We start from the raw sequence: 23,366 nt of genomic DNA on the forward strand, positions 1-23,366 counted from the left end.
ATTAGATGCCGCTGAATGGAGAACAGTTCTTAATGTGCGTTGCTCAAGCACACACCCCGAGAGTCGAACTAGCGCGACTTGATGTTGAAGCTTTTTCGTTCCAGAAGTCACGCGCTACCCAACTGAGCTATCGGGGCGGACGGCGAACACACAAAAAATGGTCACCATAGGACACTTGTAGATAATTGGCTGGGCCTAGGTAGGCTATATAACAGCAACTGCAAGTCTCCACTTTTGCTTGTGCCAAAGGCAGACGTGGGCAACCGCTGCTTTAAAAATAGCTCTCTTCCACTACTCGGGCTAAAGTAGCGCGCGCTACCGTTACCAATCGTTAAAAGTGGCACGCTACCGCTACTTCTCCCGCTACTTTTGTCTTAACTTAAATTGACACAGGAAGCACTTGTGACGTCAAAATGACCTTGAAACGAATGATATCATTCCTTTACACTGCCATTTTAACGTCGTTATAGAAAACAGATTTTGTCAGTACGAGAATAAATATTTAGAACCTACCAAACCATCTGCATTTTGTTCCTATAAGCTCTAGCCTCGTCTGCTGGTTTAAATGTCCTGGTCGAAACTTTAAAAGATGATGTCACAAAACAAGTACGCTATCGTATTTACATTTTATTCAAATTGAACTGTTAAGCTTTTCACTTAATGGTTTTGCACGTTTATTTGCAATAACTAAAATCACATTGGTAATCATTCGTCAGATAACAGCGTGGCCAACGCCACTGACATCATCAGATAAAAAAGTACAATAACGCAGCCATGTTCCGAGTAAAGTTTGATTATGCAGGAGCTATTCTGTAGGTGAAACTGAATCCTTTGCTGCCAACACTGGAATCTGTGTGGTAGAAAACACTCATTTCCCTCCCCGATGAAACAAGTGTTTGAGGTAGCACAACGTCCTTTCCTCGATATGTATTTAAAACTGTGTCACCATCGCTGACCTTCAAAAAAAAAAAAGAAGATCAAGGTGAAACCGTCATAAAGCGTTAAGCTAACTAGAGTTACAAAACACAAAAAATGGGGCCACGTAATCTTCAAATAGCTCTTAAAATAGGTTTTTGTTGTTATTACAGAAGGCTAATTTTAATTCTAGCTATTTACCTGACCAATCGAGCAAAAAATCCGAAAGAATTTGCAGCCTTGTTTAAAACAGCACAATAGGCTACTTACCCGGACGTAGTCGCAACATGACTCCGTCATAACGTCTAATATCATCAACTGAACTCGATTATTTGGAGGAGCTTGTAGATAGTAGGTGCAATCAAAATTGTGGTGTGAATAGTTGGGATAATTTGGTGAACGCAAATAAGCAGAGGTTCTAGTGACGTTGTAACGGAAACGGCAAACTACAAAATGAACACTGATTAGATGAAATATGTCAGACATTATATTTAAAACATTAAGATAAGTGTGAGCTAACGTAGCCTGCAATATAGGCCTACAATGAAATTACCAAGGCATTCGATCTTTGCCGAATTGTTGCGTTACGAGAAAATGCTTTATGAAACCGAGATTTGTAACATTTGCAGATGTTGAATCAATGTTAAAAAAAATACTAATTATGCCTGGGACACCATTTATCAAAGTTTTGGGAAAAATTTTAAGGTTTGATTAGTTTGTAAAAGCCAAACTCAGTGTAATGAGACAATGCCCGCCGCTTTTTCGATCCAGCTGTCTTTTTTATTTGTAGTTTAGTCTTGTTAATACAATTTTGGTAAAGAGGTCACTTTCTTCAACCACAGACATATACAACCAAGCAACCACACGGCATTTAATATAATCCATTAAAATTGAACATAAACTATAAGCTACAAACGTTTTCGGCCATACACACGTTAGCCCTTATCAAGTATCAATTTTGTTACTTGATAAGGGCTAACGTGTGTATGGCCGAAAACGTTTGTAGCTTATAGTTTATGTTCAATTTTAATGGATTATGTTAAATGCCGTGTGGTTGCTTGGTTGTATATGTCTGTAGTCTTGTTAAGCTCAACAGCTAAGGTAAGAAACAGAAATGACTTTCCAGCAGAGTAGTTGGAAAGACATTTTGACCCCAGGCTGCCCGATACTAATGAGATCTTCGGATACCAAATTAAGACACTTTTGAGAAAAGCCACTCTATCCAACGTATATGAGGTGGCTTTTTCACGTTCTCGGCCTCCTTGGTTACGGACCCTAAAGTTATCCCAAACCGGGTCCAAAAGTACCCCCTGGATCCCCTGTCAACGCTATTATCTTCCAGTATGCAGATGCTCTTGTCACATAGTCTACTTTACGGAATCAAAATGAAACATACGTAGGCTACTTGTACACAAACGTGCACATAATTGTACGTAAACGCACGTAAACTTGTACTATACAGCGTAACATTGGGTAGCAAATCTTTCATTTCAGAACCTTGTGTTACAGTCTACTCTACGCTACCTAATCAATAAGGACAATAGTGTGACTAAACATTTCTATTGTTGTCGCAAGCAAAGCAAGAATGGATTCAATTTTAACAATCTTGTTGAAGTTAAACATTTTTCAAAACTGTAGGATATGTCTGTATGTGAAAAGGGACCCACCATTTACATTAGGTCGCAATAGGTCGAAGGCCGCTCGGACCCTCTTAATACAGCCCTGTTCCTATTTCATGATACAGTAGAATAAAATCTAACTTTAATGCCTTGTTATTGACTGATAATGGAGAAATGCTGATTTTAGAAATACGAATCTAATCACAATTTGCAATAGCGACGGTCAATTTTAAGTGCTTGTTTAAAAAAAGAAAAATCCCACCTTGCTTGTAAAACCCAGTAAAACCATCTCTGGTGGCGCCTTCATCAGAATGGAAATAAACTCTCATTATTTTTCCCGTTGAAACGTAAGTTTTCGGAGTAAGAACACCTTCTAGTCTCGCAATTGGACTTAAGTCATCAAGTACCTTGAAGTACGAAAAATGTAGGCTACTGTATAACATCATGAATAGAATAGTGATGGCTTACTAGAATTTCACTTGAAAAATATTTACTATCGGTAGCTCAAAATCTGTTTTCGATTTCAATCTTTTCGTTGATTTTATTGCATAGATTGTCAAATTTGAAATATTCAAAGGCTTACAGAGTCAAACCAATGTAACCATTCTGGTGTTCTGCAAGAATGACATATAACTTAGCCTAAATAATCAAGTTTTAACTCCAGTGGACATATCGTGACAGAAATGAAAATATACTAGTTAGGATTGTAACATAGTTAGCGTTGAGCTAACAAAATGTAACGTAAATAATTTATTTTCTTTTTTATTTATTTATTTGCATCAGACACAAAGTTCATAAAATTCAAATTTTTAACAATCATTACACAAAATATCAGACTAACACAACACCATGCAGGCTAAATAATAATCATATGATCAGTTTTATTGCTCAACGTTTGTCTGAGCCACAAAAGCAAGAAAGTAGCAGTGAAAATGGATTAACAGGGTATACGTATAGGTTACATTCTTGTGCAAAAGTATAAACAAACCTATTGTAGGCCTTGTCTAATGTCTATCTATAGCTGTAGGAGAATAAAACATTTTGGGGTGCGAACAAAATTATCCAAAATGTCATCTTTGCAATATATTTTTAAAATCGCAACAATTTAAAATTGTCCCAAGTAACTGGACATTTTTACCCAAATTAGAGCCGTTTTTTTGTAGCGGGAGTAGGCTACGACTTCCCCTTTGCACCCTATTACCCACGGCTGTGAGTTTACCTGAATATAATCGTGTCCGGATTCAGTTTCCCCTGCAGTAATATTCAGCTCAATTTGTGTATTATCTCCAGATTGCAGAGTCCACATACAATCAAGATTATCAGCATAGTCCAACGGATATCCTGGTGTGCCTATTGCCGCCGCTGAACTTGAGGCAACAAGTGCACTGCCACAATTTTCCGCTAAATACATTGTATTTTTATTTTCAGCCAATGTACCCTGCATCCCTGTATGCACGTACACTACAAAACATATAACCTTCAACATGTCTAAATCAAAGACAAACCAAGAATGGTTGGAACAACAAAAACCTCTAAATGGACGAAACTAAATTATGAAAGTGTGGTACGACAATATGAGGAGGCACATGGTGATGATGATAATGATATTGATATCTAAATCAGTAGCCTACTCCCTAAATTGGGGTCCGTGGAAAGCTTTAAAAGGTTCAGTGAGTTGATTGGTATAAAAAAGGTGCTAAAGTTTAAACTCAGGCTGCACCGTTGTGGTTAGCGAATCGTAATTCCTCGCTGTACTAGTGAGTACGGTACTCAGCCTTGTGCTGATAGCCAGGAAGAACGCTCCCTTCTTCACAAGAATTCTGTTGGTTTAAGAAGTAGGCTAGTATTGTCGAAATATTTAAAAAAAAATGTAACCTACTTTACCTAATTTAAAACTAGATGTAAATCCTTTTTTCTGCGTTGTGTCATCTGTAAAGAGTCGGATTCTCATGGTTGTGGTTTGGGTTACAATGCTAACTGGAGCTCTTAATTGTCCTTTATATCTTCCCATGCTTGTTAACCCATCAAAAACCTGTAAAAGCACGCATTGAAGTATGTGATGCACACACATAATAATAAAATAGGTTGGGACCGTAAATATAAACTGCTGAAATTAACAATAAACGAGTAGGCTATTGGTTACCTCTAAATGCACTGCAGCTTCCATAGATTTTCGCTATGGTCACCGAGCTTAATGATTGGATTAAAAGTTGGGGTTATTGAAACATTTACTACAATTCACGTGAAAAGCAAATGAGATTCAGGATTCACCTCTAAAAATATACTCAATAAGAATAGACGTAAATGTTTCCAAAAAATAGGCCCAGGGTTAGACGGCACTCTACAGCTTATGCTTAGCTTACTTTTTGTTATTACCTCTACATAATCACAGCAACTTTCTGTCACAAGATCCTTAATTGTCAGCACAATCCTCTTATCGCCAACAGCTGAGATGGTCCAGTCACACTGGTAATTATTGGGATACGTGTGTGGGTAACCAGGAGAAACTATGGGTTGAGGGTTATTGGTTGCTTGAAAGTATGTTCCACATCTGGGCAAAACTGAATATAAACAGCTTTGATTATTTTTTAACTCACATTCTTTTAATTTTTAGGTGTCATTCTAAAAACAAATGGATACATACTAAACACAAGTCCAGAAAACGTAGAAACTAAACGCAAAAGTTAAGACATGCTTAAGACCAAAGTAAAATTAAATCGGGAACGATTGCAACCCAGAAAGAATTTTTTTACTCTTTTCCTGATGTTGCAACCATTCCCGATTTTATCTTATTTGGGTTTCGATTAAAACCTTAGATGTCAATACAAAGTAGGCCTAACCACAAAGTATGTGAGTAGGTCTTTGTATCTTCATCAAAAAAGAATGTACAGTATAGGATAGAGAAGTAACTGAAAGTTACAAACAGGAGGTGTGGGTGAGACCTACCTGAAATGAGCTCACTAAGCATATTTCTAAGTAAACGCGTTGTGTTGGTTACAAAAAGTCATGAAAGGCTCCCAAATTAGGTCATTGTGTCTATAGTTTGTGGGAAAATAGTCAAATAGGCTACCTACGTTATTTTCTCATCCTCATCTTTAGTTTCTAAGGATGCTTTTCACATGGGAGTTTCACTGACACTTACTCTGTCGATAGGTCGCTCTGAAGCCTTTGCTATTGACACTTCCGTCGGTACGGAAACGAATTCTTAATGATCGTCCAGTGGAGACAGTCGTAGACTTTAGAACATCGCCTTTGATCTGACCTAGGGCTCTACTTCCTTCAAAAACCTTAAATATTTAATTAAAGTCAGTTCATAAAATTGTGCCCTAGTCATTTGTTGTTAATGCAAAAATCAACAGTTTCATTTATTCAAATGAAACAGAACATTATGCTTTTGAGAAACGTATACTGGTGTACAGTGGCGCTTTGTTAAGAGCTAAAATCTATAACAATACAGTAGAATACGGCCATAATGACTACGGCTATGGTGACATTTTGTTACAGTGGCACTTATTGCGAGTTACATTTTTAATCTACAGTAGAAGTCTGCTTCAGTGGCATTTAGCTTTGGTAAAATTTTTAGAAAGTCCCTTCAGGTGTCACAAAGGCGAATTCAACTGCGTATATATTCTTTTCTTTAAAAGCCTTTGTCTCACTGAAATCGGCTTAAAATTTTAAATCAGTCACAGCACCTGTGATAGCTAGCTGCCTGCCAGATCAAAAAAAAAAATTCTTATTAGAAGTTTAGGCCACAGAATTCAAACCGTTGAATATTATCTAGATCAAGTGAATTGTAATCCAATACCTGCACGTAATCACAGCATTTTTCGGTATGCACTTCAAGGTCAATTTCTACTTGATATCCTTGCTCAGCTTGAAAGGTATAGTCACAATCCAAGTTGTGGTCTGTGCCGTTTGGATAATTTGGTGACGAAAGAGTCTTTATCTCATTGCTATCCAAACGAAATGTGCCACCGCATTCATCTGCAAAGAAGAAAAGTTAAAACTAATAAAATTACAAATGTTATAACTTAATTCATTGTTGTCATTACCTGAGTTAGTTTTTCACTCCTATCACTCTTATCCCTCTTAACACTCTTATCATTACCTGAGTTAGTTTTTCACTCTTATCACTCTTATCCCTCTTAACGTTCTTATTATTACATGAGTTAAGTTTTTCTAAAATAGTATACACAACTACATCTGTAACAAAAGTAGAACACATCACTATTAGCTTCCTTGCACCACGCTACAGCAATAAAACTGAATCAACGAACTGAACCAGCAGAAGGGATGGGAGTAACAAAACAAGGCAACAATTAAATTAGTAGAAATGCTCAAAGAACAAATTGCCGTGCTAAAACACACGAAAAGGCTAGAGCTGATGATATTTTCTACTGATAGTTCAGTTTTTTTGAAGGGTTTTTTGTTTATATATTGTCCAATGGTGTTGGACGATGACAAGAGTTTATTGCACTGGACATACTCCCCATTCTGGCTGCCTTTTAACCAGCTGAGCTTCACTGCAAAAAAGTCACTCTGTTCTCAATCTACAAGCTTTGGAGCTGATTTCTTTTTATCACTTCCAGTCTTTAACATGTTTAATGGAATGGTTTTTTGAATTTTCTTTTTTAGAATATTGTACTAAGAAACAAACTTATTTTTTAGAGTATTATGCTAAGGAACAAACCTATTTTTAGAGTATTGTGCTAAGAAACAGACCTCAGGCCATGCTATCAACATTAGTTCCATCTTCAGCCAGTCATTGCGGCAAAATATCTGCTTATCTTGGATGATAAAAGCAAAGCCTGGCTGCTCTCTGTTAGCTGTTTAGAATATTTCAGTGCAGAGGAAATATTGTCATTCTTGATTCCATACAACAGATCAGTAGTTGTTTTACATTTATGCAACGTCTGCAGACGTTGAATAAATGTTCTCACTTTCTACTCACATTGCTTGTACTTTGCTCTGAAGCCATTTAGAGGATTTGTTGATTCTGAATGGAAAAAAACGTTCAATCTCTGTTTGCTGGAAGAATACTTTTTGACGTTTGACAAATCCCCTTTGATGCGAGCCAGTCTTTTAGCTTCGTCGTAGATCTAAATACAAATTTGAAAAACAATATGTAAATTTGTAAACAAGGCAAAGGCATTTGTAAACAAGGCCTGCAAAAGCAAAATATATTTAAGATCCAAATAAGGCCCGAAAAGTAAAACCTAAACCCGGCCAAACTCCCGAACAATTTTTAAAGCTCGAAATAGACCCGAAAACTAATTTTTAAATGGCCTATAAGCTATATCATCTTAACAAATGTAAGCTGTTAGCTGGTCTATATTAAGATCTAAAAATTACCCACATCCCGGTTCTAATCAAGCCCCAATTTACTTCAAATTTAATTTCAAAACTTGCAAAAACGCGGCCCAGGCATGAACCTAGAAACTCTCAAAATTAGAGCAGGAAATACGTTATTTTCTGCTCTTTCTTGTCGGTTTCAAAGGATGCTCTCCACATGGGAATTTCACCTACACTTACTCTGTCGATATGTCGCTCTGAATCCTTTATTATTGACACTTTCGTCGGTAAGGCACATTGAGTATAGATTAAAACAATGAAAACTATTAATAGGCTACTACAAAAAGTGCTCAATGCTAAGCAAAAACGCAAAGCAGAGCGAATTAAATCAAATATAGTTATTACTATCTGAATCCTTAACAGCCTGTTTCACCTAACGGATCATCAGAGGGTCTGAAAAACATGCTTATTCAAATAGAATCAAATAGAAATAAAATTGAGTATAGGTTATATATTTTCGTCACCAATGTAGACTATTATTTAGAATGCACACCAACATGGAAATTCTACAATAAAAAACTGAAATATTTTGGCCACATGATTTGCAATAATTCTATTTGAAGGCTATTACTAGAAGGAAAAATTAATAGAAAACTAAATAGGGGCAGACCACCGTCCACCAAGAATTTGGACTACGATATCACAGACTGGGCAAGATTTGACTACAAAACAGCAATAAAAAATCTCAAAACAGAACAATTTTGGGTGGGATTGCGCAACGGATAAGGCGTTGGCTTTCCAATTATGCAAACCTGGTTCGACTCCCGGCTTCAGCTGGTTGTTGAAAACACCGCTCACCTCTACCCAGGGTGTAATAAATTGGGTGGGCATAGTTGCTGAAGTAAAGGCGGCCGAGAGAAAGGAACTGGCCACCCTACTCTCCTTAGTGCCGAAGGCTTAGTACAATGAGAACCTTATCTTCTCATACCCGACACTTGAATCAAGTATGGGACCCCCCTTTACCTTTACCTTATTGCTTCCAACCCTCGATTAAAGGAAGGAACGTGATGACACCGGTTAGTTCAATGGTTAAGCGTTCAACTCAAGATCAAGTGAAGCTGGTTCGGTTCTCGAAGTGTGCGCTTAAGCAACGCATTTCAGAGCAGCTTTCCATTCAACGGCAACTAGTAGATGAAATAGCTCACAGACAACATCACTTCAAACCACTACAGAAATTTCACTCTGTCAATCTTGGTAACCGGGCCTGCGTCAGTGATTCAAAGCCTCTACAAGTATGCGAAACTGTGAGGAATAACCTATCAAAGGCTTTGTTAGTCAAAGATAAAGATTTAAAACCAAAAATCAACCAACCAAATGATGAACTTTGAGGATATTACAAGTTGTTGAGCGTTTTACGTAGTCCAGCCACTCATACTTATAGTTAGCTACTTTGTTTCATAAAGTTAGGTATTACTCCTTCGTCTTCACCAAATTATATGTAAATTGTATCTGACCTTTTCAGCTCAGTTCAGTGCTGTAGTTTGTTTTGTGAGACACTTAGTAGGTTGCATTTATATTCTATTCCGGTATTACATAACGTGTTGTTTGTCACAAACCCTTTCAGCAAAATCCGTCATTTTTGCATTGATTCAACGTCTGCAGACGTTGAATCAATGTAAAAATGACGGATTTTGTTGTCTGGGAAGTTACTTTATAAGTTACATAACGATTTAATGTCACAAAAGTTTAAGAGGGGACTTGCTCGGTGTGTATTCTGAGAAAAAAGGGCAACTTCTGTTTTATATTAGTCAATTTCGTCAATCGAAGAATATCTGCACCAAGCCAAATTGATCTAATTCAGCGAGTGGTCCGATTAAACGGAGAGAACAAATTTTCCGTTACATTCCTCTTTGACGTTTCCGAAGGCTTCATTTTGATTTTGTTGAGAATTTTAATTTTTCTTTAAATATTCGATATACGCGACTTTTTGTAGGCAGATCTGTTCAAGTGCAAAAAGCATACTTCATTCCACTGTATAGCACGCTCACGGCATTTGGCACTGCTTCATGGTTGCAATTCTTTTGATGGCAAATAATCTTATGACATGATGTGTGTGGCCTATTTTTTGTGGTGCCTTCTCAATTAATTGTTTTACGAGAACGTGAACACATACATAGACGTAAAAAAAGCTAGCCGTGAACGCCTACTTTTGGCGAAAGATTGATCCGTTTGAGCGGGTTAGTGGTCCAATTATGCGGAAAAAGTTGTACAAAAATATCGATCTGGAACCATCGAAAAATGGTTCGAGTAAGTGGTGGTCAAATTAAGCGGGCTTGACTGTATTTGAAAAATCATGCAAAAAGAGTAAAAATGGTTTTATTTGTTGAAGTTGTAGCATTGTGAAAAACACAAAGAACTCTTTAGATAGAAGACTGGAAAATTGCTTACTGAAATACAGACCTTCTTCTTGCTATTCGTTCTTTGCAAATTAACAGGTCATCACGACTGCAAGGCTATGCAACACTTAATTCATTTTTAGGAAATCACTTCCTTCACTGACTCAAAAATCATGCAAAACATCATACAATGTCGTGACATTATTCAACAGTTTGTCTACTCTGTTATTCAACAGTTTGTCTATTACCAATTTTTTTACGTATTATTCTTAAACTAAATTTTATTTAATGCAGATTGACACTTTCAATAAAGGTTATAGAGTCTTTTGCTTGAAACAAAACAAAAACTGTGTTGTATGCGTTTGTATTTTTTTTTTAAGGTGTTCAAGATTTTATTGAAAAAATAAGAAGGATAACCATTTAAAAAAAAAAATGGGATAAAAATTACGATAGTTTAAATATTTGAAATCAAGGAATTGTAAAATATATTTTATTTACATGGTTGTCCTTCTCATTTTTTCAATAAAGTTATAAGTACCTTCCTGGCGGGTAAACCAAAGAACACGCCCGAAGAAGTAGATTTTAGTTATTTTATTAGTGCACCCTTTTTAGGAAAAGATTCAACAAGGTTAACAAAAAATCTAGCTAAGCTTGTAAAAAAAGAAATTTTTGTGTGACATTCATCTTGTATATTATTAAAGTGCATCAATATTTTCAACTGAAGTCGCCTACCCTCTTTGCTGTTTCTTCGAATGTTGAATATAAATTTAAATGTTTGCGTGAAGCAAACCAGACATACATTGGTGTCAACCAGACATTTGTTGACGAGGACCGGGGAGCACCTAAACACAGATTTAACAACTAAAAGTTCAAAGAGCACATCGCCTCTTGTGTAACGTGGATCGATGAATTCAACATTATTTCTCGAGGCAAATCTAAATACCACACCAAGATCATGGAAGCCCTAAGAACTATACTTAATAATCCATCTCTCAACAGGTAATTATTTGCCTGTGGCTCGTCTTTCCTTCTGTGTGTGTTCTAATTTTTGTCACATGCTTGTATTTTAAATTCCTTGTGATCTGTTTTCCGCCGTGTTATTTACTCGTAATCAACTAATCATTCTTGAATCGCTTGTTGAGTTTGTGCATTTCAGTTCGCAGTGTCGTTACAGTTATAGTGCATAGTCAAATATTTTCGTTTTACTCTTTTGCTCTTTTACTGGTTTTACTCTTTCATAATTTTCGTTTTATGTATATTAAAGATTTTAAATTCCTGATGAGGACACACGTACGTGTCGAAAACGTTAGAGTTTCTTTTATTTTAATTATGTTATTTAATTACTTCTGTGTGTAATACATTGTGTCAAACCCGTTAAAGCTACATTGTTTTGTCCGTCTATGAAAGGAAAAAAATTGTACAAGCACGAATGGCAAATAGTTTGCATAAAAACACAGCAAAAGACCAAAAGGCAGTGCCGTTTAGAAGATACTTTTGTTCCGGTACCAATCAACGACATTCTCGAATCTCGTGGTGTCTTTATGTTTCCGAGCCCTTCGAGAAAGTTCCGAGCCCCTAAAATAACCCCAGGCCAGGATTCAAAAGTACCCTCTGGACCCCTCTGTCAACGCTACTGCTAAAAGGTCACCAAAGCCACATGGGGACACAAGGCAGTAATATTGTATGCGAAAAGTCGCCATTTAGCCTACTTTATTAATTCATCAAACAACATCAGCCATGGAGACCTGTGTAGCCTATACTGGCCATGCTAACGAGCAAGTTTCCAATTTGGCTGGAGACTGGTCTGGTACGCTTGGTAGCGATCAGATGACTAGTCTAAATTGCGCTCAGATTCGAATTGATAAATACTGTATAATAATCTTTGTGTATGTTTGTTTGTCTTTGAACTACTTTGGGGATGCTTTTTTTCATGCAATTATTAAACTAAATTTTAGCAATTGCTCTGGATATCTAACATATCCATATTTGATTCTGGATATGCCTCAAAACAGCACTCCTGCCAGTGGTGGGCACTAGTTACTTTGAAAGTAACTGAGTTACAGTTACAGTTACTTCGCTCAAAAAGTAACTAGTTTCAGTTACAGTTACCGTTTTTTAAAAAGTAACTAGTTACAGTTACAGTTACTAGTTACAGTTACTTTTCAAAGAAAATGGATGTATATGAGTACTGATCTACAACTATTCTTCTTTCTATGAAGTACAAGTTGAAAAATACATGATAAAGGGCAAGATGATACTTTGTTCGTAGCTGTTGCCTAACTGCAAAACAGCGACCACTCTGCTAGCTGTCCACATACTATAATGCTTCTAAGAATCCATAATCTAACCCCAAAACCAAAACGTCCGCCAACCGAATAAAAAACAATAAAAAATTGAAAAAAACGACCCCAAAACCAAAACGTCCGCCAACCGAATATCAAACAATAAAAAATTGAAAAAACGACATGCACAGGACACTCCGTGATAAGCAATAGAGCGTGTCAATATTTTTATACGGGTATCTAAAACGAACGAAGAGTCACAACATCAATTTCCTTTCAGAAACATCAATATTTCAAAATTAATGTTGATCGCTAAGTCCAGCTTGCTTTGGCTCCAAAATATCCTTTTCAAGAGAGAGCAGTCTTGCAACAGCAGCACTGGAGGGGATAGGGGTATTGTATGGTTTGGTTTTTGAATGGTTTTTGAATCTTTATCTTCGGACTGACAAAGCCTTGATAGGTTATTCCTGGTACTTGTTCGCATACTTGTAGAGGCTCTTGACGCAGGGCCGGTTACCGAGATTGGCAGAGTGAAGTTTTCCGATTGTTGAAGTGTTGTTGCCGAGAAATTATTCCATTCACTAGGTGCCGCTGAATGGAGAGCAGTCCTGAAATGCGTTGCTCAAGCGCACACCCCGAGAGTCGAACCAACGCCGCGTGATCTTGAGCCCGACGCGTAACCACTGAGCTAACGGGGCGGACGCAAGAACAAACGCCTCATGGCTTCATTGGGGAATGCATCAGACGTAACTGCCTTTGTTGGGTTACGTTCTAAAAATTCATTTAAAATTTTTGCGGCACTAACTTCCTTTTTTCAAATAACAGAGCAAAAAAGTCATCTGTTTCATGCCTGTCAACATCAGTGTCGCTGTTGCTTGCTGCATCGTCGATGTTGAAATTGCTGTGGTTCTGTAATATGTTAACAATTTTGGGATGTAGAGGCGTCTTAATTTCTTCATCCTTGTAAAGCCAAGAAAGTCGGAATTGTGGGTGAAAAGCAGCAGCTAACTGGCAGTCACTATCATCAAAAACATGGCCAAATCTGTTTTCCAAAGATTTCAACAATCGGGTAGTAATGGCAGGCATACAGCCACCTTGTCGCTGTTTCGAAGTTCTTGTAGTCTTTTCCTCGTCATACCCATATATGCCTTCTCTTCTGATTGCAGAATGTCCAGATATTGGCATATTGGTGGCATTACCAGAGGGGTTTGCTTCAGTCTCTGATACTTTAGACAAAAACTAATCCATTTTGACTTTCCACTACTGACTACCGCGTCTACCTGTGTTGAAAGCTATATAATCACAATCTACAAAAAAAGAATCGCTTTACAAAAAAGGAGAAGCTGAAATTTCTAAAAACAGACAGCTTAGTGGGGGAACAAACAACGGATTGTGGCGTCACAGACACCAATCCGTATAGAACACTGCGAAATCCTACCTCGCAGTTTACGCGTCCTCCTTTCTGTCGCTGGTACACCGCAAAATCCTATCTCGCAGTTTACACAGCTCCTTTCTGTACACAACCTTGCTTCTTGTCGCCGAATGCCTATAATCTCTCCCAAACAAATAATTTGACCACTACAAAAAAACTGCCATAAACTGAAAAACAAACGACCCATTTTTGTTTGGGAAATCAAGTAACTGTAACTAGTAACTGTTGAAAAACGATAAAATAGTAGCTAGTTACCGCTTATCGTTACTTTTTGAAAAAAGTAACGAAGTTACAGTTACAGTTACTCAAAAAGTAACTAGTTATGTAACTAGTTACTTTTTTAACTAGTTACTGCCCACCTTTGACTCCTGCTCCAAATAGCTTGGAGAAATTGACTCAAAACTCCATTCCAACTCCGAGCGCAAATCATAAACCGCAATCCATAATAGCGTATTTGCAGCCTAGGCTATAGGCAAAAATTTGAATCAAAAAGTATCAACTGGCAAAAATACAGACTCCGGCTCCTGTTTTTGCCAAGAATTTTAGACTCCAGTTCCACTCCGACTCCTGTCAAAACCGGAGAGACTCCGGTTTCTAAATACTCCAAAACTTCGATTTTTTTTCTACTTCTGCTGGGCATAGAAGGTTTTTACCTGTTTTGTTTGCTAAGAGAAGAGCAATGTGTTAGCCTGTTAGGTTTCACACTTTATTTCATTTTTTATCAAAATGTTATTTCAAAGCGGCATTCAATCACCAATAGGCATAATTGAAGTCTATAATTCTAAAAATGAAGTGCTACTAGCTATTATTACGTTGATTTCTAAAGATGTTAATAAATAATCGCCTTTTCTCTGAGCACGACAAGCGAACTTGCATACTTTTTTACACACTGCATTAAAGCTGAAAGTCGAGCAGAGCAGCTATGAATATCATATTATAAAGTGCTTGATATGAAATGGCTAAGTTTGTTTGTTTGTTTGTTTATCTTTATCCTGCATTGCGGGAAAGCGGACTTGAGCGCTATGCATCGGTGTACGCCTTCCGACATACACCTGACCCACGCTGCAGCCGACGACAATGTCTGTTTCCGGTTGTCTACTCTACTTATGACTTAAATTTGGTACTACCCATTACTCGAAATCGATCACTGGGTAGAGGCAATTATCGTAAAGTTTCTTGCCCAGAGAAACAACAGCAAGTGCGGGTGGCTGGAGTCGAACATGCAGGCTCTCGACTATGAGCCCAACGCGCTAACACTTGCTGCTTTCGAGGTGAAAGGTTCGTTGGTCTGCCACGGGGTGCCGCAAAGATTTTTATCTTTTATAAAGGTGCCGTAAGCCTAAAAAGGTTGAGAACCGCTGTTATAAGCTATAGGTCGCTATGCTATCAGCTATCTATTATTTGCTAGAATACTTGCCCACCTCAATGTAATCACAGCATTCGTCAATAGTACCCTCTGTAATTTGAAGTTGTATTTTTTCTGTGTCGTCAGTAGCCCCTATTGTCCAGAAGCAATCCAAATTAATTGGATGCGGATCGGGGAATAATGGAGTCGATAAGTAATGATCTGTCTCGGTGGCAAGTACCGGATATCCGCAGTTCAACGCTATAATAGATAACAAAGAAAGTTGAAATTATCAAATTGAAATAATTGTGGATTGGAAGGCGCAGAGCTGCAAAAAGCCTATTTAACGGGAACGATCGACATATAGAATCACTTTTACCATCTTCATCCAGTTTTAGCCCTTTTAAGTACAACATTTTTCTGCAAAGTTTGCGAGGTGGCATTTCCCAAATTAGATGACCTTAGAAACTCATCTTACAAATCTGGTCTACGTGCAGCTATATTATAGTGTCAAGGGCACGTGCAAAGGTCACAGTGGACATGCTGAATCAATGCATGCCCACTGCCCGCATAAGCACAATGGTTAATTTATATGGCAGTCTATTTGGGTAGGTCTTTTACATAGCTTTACTTTTTAGTAATACTTTCTGTACTTTATTTTCATGCGACAGCAGCACATGTGAGTTTGTGGCATACTGTAGTCGAATTTTCTAACCAATCCTTACCACAATTTAAAGAAATTGCATTAGGAGCTGCAAAAGAAGCAAGTTTACTTTCATCGTCGAAGAGCTTTAATACAAAGGTGAAAACAGTTTTGCACATCAACCAGCTATCTTTACACACACTTTGACTAGACTAGAGAAATTGCTCAGTAGCGCAGTTATGAAAATATTGCATCACGTAGTAGGGTTATGTTGGTGGTATGGCGCAGAGGATAAAACGCTTTCTTCACATTTAAAATAATGCAATTGTCACAATCAATATGCGTAGCTTGGACGGCAGGCTGTATTTGTGTTCTTGAACAAGTGTGCTATTTTATTTGTGTAATTCTGTTGTGGTGTCTCATCGATTACTGACTTATGGTAGGTCACCATGGTGGGCCAATCTTTAGTTACGCAATCTTTATTGCGAAACATAGCCTACTACTAGATGATTCTGCATAAGTGCGATTCTCCAAACTTCTCTGACTTGTTGACCAAAAGAATGAGTTCTTGTGATGTAATATTACCTTAGTCTCTGGAAGCTTTTGGTCCAAGCAACCTGTTGTAAACAGCAGCGTGATTCGTGGATGATTATGAGAGTTGTGATTAGGGTTGTGTTCAGAGTTGTATATTATGGAGATTTGAAGTTGTAACAAAAGTATGTTTAAGACGATTGTAGAGTTCTCGCCGATATTGAATAGATTGTGAAAGTGGAAGTTATTGCCAATTAAAGTAACTGTTGCAAGTAGTAGCGTATATCTGTTTTTAAATCAACGAAGACATTTGCTGTTTAAATTTTTAATTTTTTACGTGTTCGTGTTGGAAGTGGTAAACCATTCGTCAGTTCAAGAATTTCATCTATCATCTCGCAAGTAGAACTATCCGATCATTTATGTGACTGTATAACGTTTGACATCCCAATAAAATACGTCATCAATCTTTCCCAACACTCTTAACGTCAGTGACAATCGGTGAGGGAAAGCAAGGAAAGCAGTGCTTACCTGACCGAAAACTATGCAAAATATAATGACTGAATTCTAGGTTTAACTTCTTATTATTTTTATCACGTCTATTTTAACTTGAAAGTTACTGTATTCGTGACTAGAATTACTCGTAACGCTTGTGAGTAGTCTAAGTCTTCACCAAACCGCATGTCTTGCTTATAAATGCCAATTACCGCAAACGCTTCTGTTTGCGGGTTCAAAAATGGTTCAAAAATGTCAAAAAACGCCTTTGTTTTATCCAATCCTCAATCGTTTTGCAAAACGTCACCAGCTGCTTACCCAATCAGATGTGTTATGGTTAGAGTTGCTTTCCCTGTGACGTCAATGCGTACATTCGCTAGATCGGCTAGACTAACTCGTCAGAATGGTCTCTCGTCACGGTACACAGCACAGCATCATAATGCCGAAATAATTGTTGCTGTTTTTTGATGTCTCCTCGCCATGTACTGTAGCCTACTAGCTTTCATAGTCATGCCTTTGCCCTTTTTACAGTGTTGATATAACGTTACTTCGCCAATGAACGTTCAGGTGCGGATGCAATATTTAGTTTGTTAAGCTTCTATACGCAGGAGGCAAACTTATCCAGCTTTTGTACAAATTGCTTGCGGTTGTAATGTTTAAGCCTAAGTGTCAGTTTTTGTAGTGTAGGCCTAACTGAATATCTGAGAATGAACATTCATGACGAATTAAATATTTAGACAACTATTATTCCATGTCTAACACAGGATTTTGGTCCTGCAACGTTAAAATTAAGATTGTTCATGACTTCTAAACATTAAATGGATGTATGATCACGACACAGGCGAAGCACAATTTGACAGATTTTTATTTTTGATTTGTTTTGGAAATGCTTTCAGAGCGCACCAAATTGGAAGTGTTTTTCAAAAATTTCTGGGGGAGGCCCCCCAGACCCCCCGCTGGAAGTGTTTCCTTTGGCATCACGCCTTCGGGCTTAGCCCGACGGTTACGCCCTTCGTGCCTACTACCTTGCTGCAGCATATTTCCAACTTGCTTTCCCAACGGTTTAAGCCACCGAACGTCACTGCTTAAACGTGTATAGGCCTAAGTCTTAAGAGATAGAAACAATTGTGACACCAATTCTGGCTCGATTTCCACCTTGAGTTGATTGTTGAAAAACACGGCTCACCTCTACCCACCCAGACAGAAAATTTCGTTATTTCTGTATATATTCAATATCTGTAGACGTCGAACCAATGCAAGCATGACGAATTTTGCTAACTGGGCTTTGTAATAAATTGGGTAACTGTAGGCTTTTTACTGAAGAAAAGAAAAAACTAACTTTATGTTTGGCTTTAACAAACTAACAACATGGTGGTAACATGAAAACAAAATAAAAATCACTGCAATAACTCACATTCAATAAACGAAAGTCGAAATCCTGAATTTGCTACGCTGGAATCAGTTTTAAATACCAAACGTAAGCGGGCGTTTGAAGACATGATAGGAATATTAGTAGTGGAGCGGCCCTTGTACCGACCTATTTTTGTTACACCATCAAAAACCTGAAAAAAAACAACTCTTATTTAACTGCAAATCTACTTACAGAGCAAAATATATTTTTTGTCTCTCAATCAGCAAATTATTGTGCTTTTGGCCCTGGATTACAACCTTCTTGTATCGCTTGTGTGACTAAGTGGCTGGTGCTTTAGATCGAAGTTGCAAGGATATCTGTTCGACATCGACCGAAGTCACTCGGCTGAGTGTCTTTGCAAAACACTTTTATGGAATGCTTAGAGCCGCAGGCTACATTAAAATTAGTCTTATTGTTTTCCCGCTGCTGGTTAAATCTGAATTTTCAGATGGGAGCATAAATTCGTAGCAGATTAAAAACTTGAACGTTTGTTGTTCTTATTTCACTATCATAAAAAATATAACATATTCTGCATCTTGTGTGAATAAACTTAAAAATGACAAGGAATATGGCAAAGTTTACTTTCTAATAATGTCGATCAGTTTTAGAATAACAACACTTTTGATTTCAAATAATCTTAGAGTACTTGCTTCCAGATAATCACAACATGGCTCTGTGTCTAAATCTGTTATTGTCAGCAAAACAGTTCGATGAGACGAAGCGGCTATGATCCATTCACAATTGAGGTTGTTGCCATGGTCTCTGGGATAGTTAGGGGAAGTTAGAACTTGCGAAATCACAGCGGCTGTAAAGTTTCCTCCACATCCTGCAAAAAACAATGATTCAAAAAGAGTAAAAATTGTAAGTAAATGAGCTACAAACATTTTTCGGAATGGCCCATGATACTAGAGAAGGATGCTGCTTAAAATGGTTTCACTAAAAGAACAGCAACCTCTCAGGCATATGTATAGTCGCTCCACACAAAATGAAATTACACGACTTTAAAACTCAAAGGAGTTTTAAATTCAAAAGAATACTTTGTGTGGAGCTACTGTACATGTGCCTGAGCAGTTGCTGTTCTTTTGGTTTTCATGTGCAAAAAGAGACAGTCTGCATTTGTGGAGAAAAGTATTCAGATAAAGCATGTTACGATCCAATGTGGTGGTTGGCGTAATATTAACTACAGAACCACAACAGTGATTTCACAAGGAGAGATTTTATAGTAGCCTACCAGTAACGTCATAAAGTATTTCTGCTGTATTTGTTGAAAATAGAGGAAAACATTTTTTTTTCTTGTCCAGGTTAATACCATGTTTTTTGAAGATAGACAGAAAGGCAAAGTCCGTCTTCAAGGATGCATTGAGTATCTTTGTCAAGTTCCAGCTATAAGCTACGTAGCCTACTATCGGCGGATGTTGTAGGCTACTGTCGTCACTTTCAGCGTTTCACAAACGCTCTCGCCACAAAGCCGACAAACGTTGGAAAAATTTAGATGCACCCTAACTTATAGCGATCAATGTGTTTGGAACTGTATGTTCTTTTAATTTACAATCGTTGAATAAAGTTCGCTATTGCATTTCGGACAGAACTGTCTATAAAAAAGAAGTAAATATTTGAGTTCCACCCAACAGCATGAAAATCTCTACTCTAGCAAAGCAAATCAATGTAAAAAACGGTAGCTTTGCTAATCTGGGATTGCAGCAAAAATAACACAGTTGCTGAATTCGGTTACCAATACTGTATTTCCAGCGCAGTTGCAACAAATAGAAATCTCTTACAATTACATGAGCATGCAACATAACACGCCTGGGGAGATTTGTCGTAGCAGGAACTTAGCTGCTGCGGGCTATCAAGTTTTACGTGATTAAAAGTTTAAAAATAAATGCATGCTGAATAAAATTGCAAAGTTAAAGCTCACAGAACCGTTGAATGTACCACGTTGATACAAATTTGCACATAAACTACAGTAGGCTACTTACGAATATCACATCACCTCAATATTAAATTTGTAAATTATATTTGAAGGATTACGAATTTATTTATTTATTTATAACTAGCAGTTGCAAAAGTGTTTTCATGACATGGGTACATTGGGTAGGGTAGCCTACCTACTATTTCAGATAAATGTTCTAAGGAAAACTTGTCCAAATCTTATTTGCTCAAAAATCTGACTTCAGTGTGAGTGTTTGTTCAAAAGTTTTTATCTTTTACACAAACAAGCAAAAGTTTTATCAGTTGTTGTTAGAATTTATATAAAAAACTACAATAAATTGAAAATAAATTGACTTGCAATTATTTAAGAATTCCACTAAAAATGCTCATAAAGTGACTTCAAGATTTTGAGGAGGGTAATTACAAATTTCAGTTAGCCTACTGACGACACCAAATTTCTTTATTTTATTTGATGAAAAAAAGAAATTATACTAAAGGTTCTAAATTATTGATGTTGAAAGTTTCTGCTTACACTGTTTGTAATTTCGCCCTTTTTTTTCGATATAAAATTAGACAACTCAAATATTAGGGTATGTAGACACAGGCGCGGATCTATGGGGGGGGACCCAAGGGGCCCGGGCCCCCCCCCCCGAAATATTGTGAGAAATTGTTAAATGGTTTGATATGCTTCTAAACAGGTAAACCAACTTATCCCGGGAGAGGGGGGATTATTTATTGTTATTATTAAGGTTGAAACTATCCATCGATTATACATTTTAATAGCAACATTTGTTGGAGCTCGCTCAGCTGAAACCAACGCTGAGCCAAATGACGTCAATTGAAACAATCTGAAACCTGAATTGTTTTATAGTTGTTAGTCTTCATCATAATATCAATCAATTACCGTAGGCTATATGTCTGCAAACATACAAATATCCAATTGGTCATGGACACTGCATATAGGGTTTTAAACCAGATTTCAAGTTTACTTTGCATGCTTAGCAATTTTTATTCCAACCCCCCCCCCTTTGGCACGCGTGTGACGTCACGATATTGAGAATGATGCTTTCATTCTCTATGTCTCTAAAACAAAGTTTGCCTAATTTTAAGCAAAACTGCACTAAAAAAACGACTTTTGCCGATACCAAACATTCAAACATCTCAGCCAGGAATTAGCATCAAGAAAACATAGAGACTTAGCTTTATTACCGAAAAAATGCCAAAGAAAACATGATCTTATCCTTTTTCTATGCCACCGGACAGCACCATTTTACAGGAATATTTATACCCATATTTTTGTTGAAAATGCTCTCAGAATGCACCAAATTCAAAGTAATATTTCAAAATTTTCTGGGGGAGGCCCCCAAACCCCCCTCTGCTGGGTTTCGCCTTTGGCGAACACGCCGGCGGGCGAAGCCCGCCGGCCGTCTACTTTTTAATTCATTTTCAAATTTTCTGGCCCCCCCCCCAAAAAAACTCCTAAATCCGCGCCTGTGTAGACATACACTAGGCTAACTTAGGTTATTCTTACCGTGAGCTTGTGAAATAGAAGAAAGAAGCAAAGCACACACAACAACCAAAAATTGCTGTCTCATTGTTTCTAATGACAAGACCTTACACTTAAAAAAAAAACTAGTGTCTTGCCAAACAACTTCAGCAAGTGATCGAAAATTATAAACTTTGGGAATTAAGTATCAAGATAACTTTTTCAATTTTTTTCAGCCTTCAGCGATTCTGTATTATGTCCCCGCAAGCTATCTGAGCTTATCGCAAACAAGCTATATTAGTAATAATTGATTTTAGAAAAAAGGAAGCTCACATGATGTATCAACTCAATATTACCTAATTCGTGTATAAGCTAAATTTCGTTCTCTTTTAACTGATGACAATTAATCTTTGATTTGTCATATTTCCTGTTTTTTGGATTCATGAAATGAAAACGTTCAAATCATTGACAACACTTTTAAATCAAAACTCTGCTCTGCATGTTGAAACTATAAGGATGCTGAAACATCACTATGCCTCTATAGCCTAATGAATGTATGGACGGTGCTTTTATTACGCTGCAAGATGAAGGGCTCCATATCAAAGCATATCCGATAACAAAATTATGCAACCCTTGGCCCCAATTCAAAACGTTTCAAAGTAAAACGCAGTAGGCCAATCTAATTTGTTTTTAAATGCGCAGTGGTTTAGCCTACCGGTATTCAAGTTCCTGGGTCCTTTGTTGCAAGGTTGCGGCCTCCTGAAATCATTGCTGGCCAAGGTTCAAACGTATCCCGTAGGGCATCTATAGTAGGCTATGTTACTTTTTTTCTAAAAAACGTAAACGTAGCCTACATTAATTAGAGTAGCCTACTAATCAATAGATTTACTTAGGCGTAGCCTTATAGGCGTAGCCTTTGCCTATAGGCGACACCAGAGTTTTTCAACCTTTGTAGAGCCACGGAACATTTATGCATTAAAATAATTTTAAGAAACACCAAACAAAATTTTATAATGAAGCAATCACGTAAACAGCACAACAATTCATTCACATTCAGATTTTCTCTGTGCAATATCTGGGCCTATTTGGATGAGCACAAAGTTGATATTCGAGCAGGAATTGCAAAAAGACAAACTCGAAGTTTTTATGATTTTGATTTTCGACCTGTGTTCCATGGAATATTAGTCAAACTAATATATTTCTTGCAAAACACCTGACGATTTTTTACGAAACACTATAGTGTTCCGCGGAACACAATCATCGGGTTGCACGTACCAAGTGTGAACAAAGTTGTTACTGTGTAGCTGTCATTCCTATTTCCAGATATTTCTTTTCCGTGATGTTCGCTTTTTGTGTTTAATATTTTTAATTCTTGCTCAATAATTGTGGGTCTCCATGGTAGGCCTACTTTAAGGGCATTGTCGTATAAGTTATTGCGTATTTATGCGCATTTCACGATGTCTGACCATTCAAAATGTTGAACTACAACACTTTGCTCAATAAAGTAAGGTAGGCCTGTAGGTTCTTTGCCTTCATTAAAAATTGTATATAAACTGTATCTGATCGTCGTCATAGTACAACGAAAAAATA

The 23,366-nt window shown here is 37.4% G+C and overlaps 1 protein-coding gene across 1 annotated transcript; it reads right to left on the bottom strand.

Moving 5' to 3' along the window:
- Positions 1–613: 613 nt before the first annotated feature.
- Positions 614–21,937, bottom strand: LOC145765129 (cubilin-like). Its single transcript, XM_082576884.1, has 13 exons — positions 21,822–21,937; positions 19,009–19,184; positions 18,362–18,509; positions 15,358–15,542; positions 7,486–7,633; positions 6,340–6,518; positions 5,677–5,821; positions 4,911–5,095; positions 4,419–4,566; positions 3,754–3,935; positions 2,797–2,941; positions 1,186–1,361; positions 614–956 (listed from the first exon to the last, which is right to left on the bottom strand). The coding sequence occupies exons 1-13, from the start codon at positions 21,883–21,885 to the stop codon at positions 795–797; spliced, it is 2,043 nt and encodes a 680-aa protein (XP_082433010.1). The 5' UTR covers positions 21,886–21,937; the 3' UTR covers positions 614–794.
- Between the last annotated feature and the right edge of the window lie 1,429 nt (positions 21,938–23,366).

Source organism: Aplidium turbinatum, chromosome 2, assembly GCF_918807975.1.
Source record: "Aplidium turbinatum chromosome 2, kaAplTurb1.1, whole genome shotgun sequence".
In the NCBI taxonomy this organism is placed as follows: Eukaryota; Metazoa; Chordata; class Ascidiacea; order Aplousobranchia; family Polyclinidae; genus Aplidium; species Aplidium turbinatum.

Bases quoted from the DNA above. Each gene is read 5' to 3' on its own strand.
- LOC145765129 (XM_082576884.1), bottom strand. From the start codon at position 21,885: ATGAGACAGCAATTTTTGGTTGTTGTGTGTGCTTTGCTTCTTTCTTCT. The intron at 5,822-6,339 runs GTATTGGATTAC...TAAATATTTAAG, and splicing joins AATGCTGTGATTACGTGCAG to GTTTTTGAAGGAAGTAGAGC. The intron at 957-1,185 runs GTAAGTAGCCTA...TTTTTTTTGAAG, and splicing joins CATGTTGCGACTACGTCCGG to GTCAGCGATGGTGACACAGT.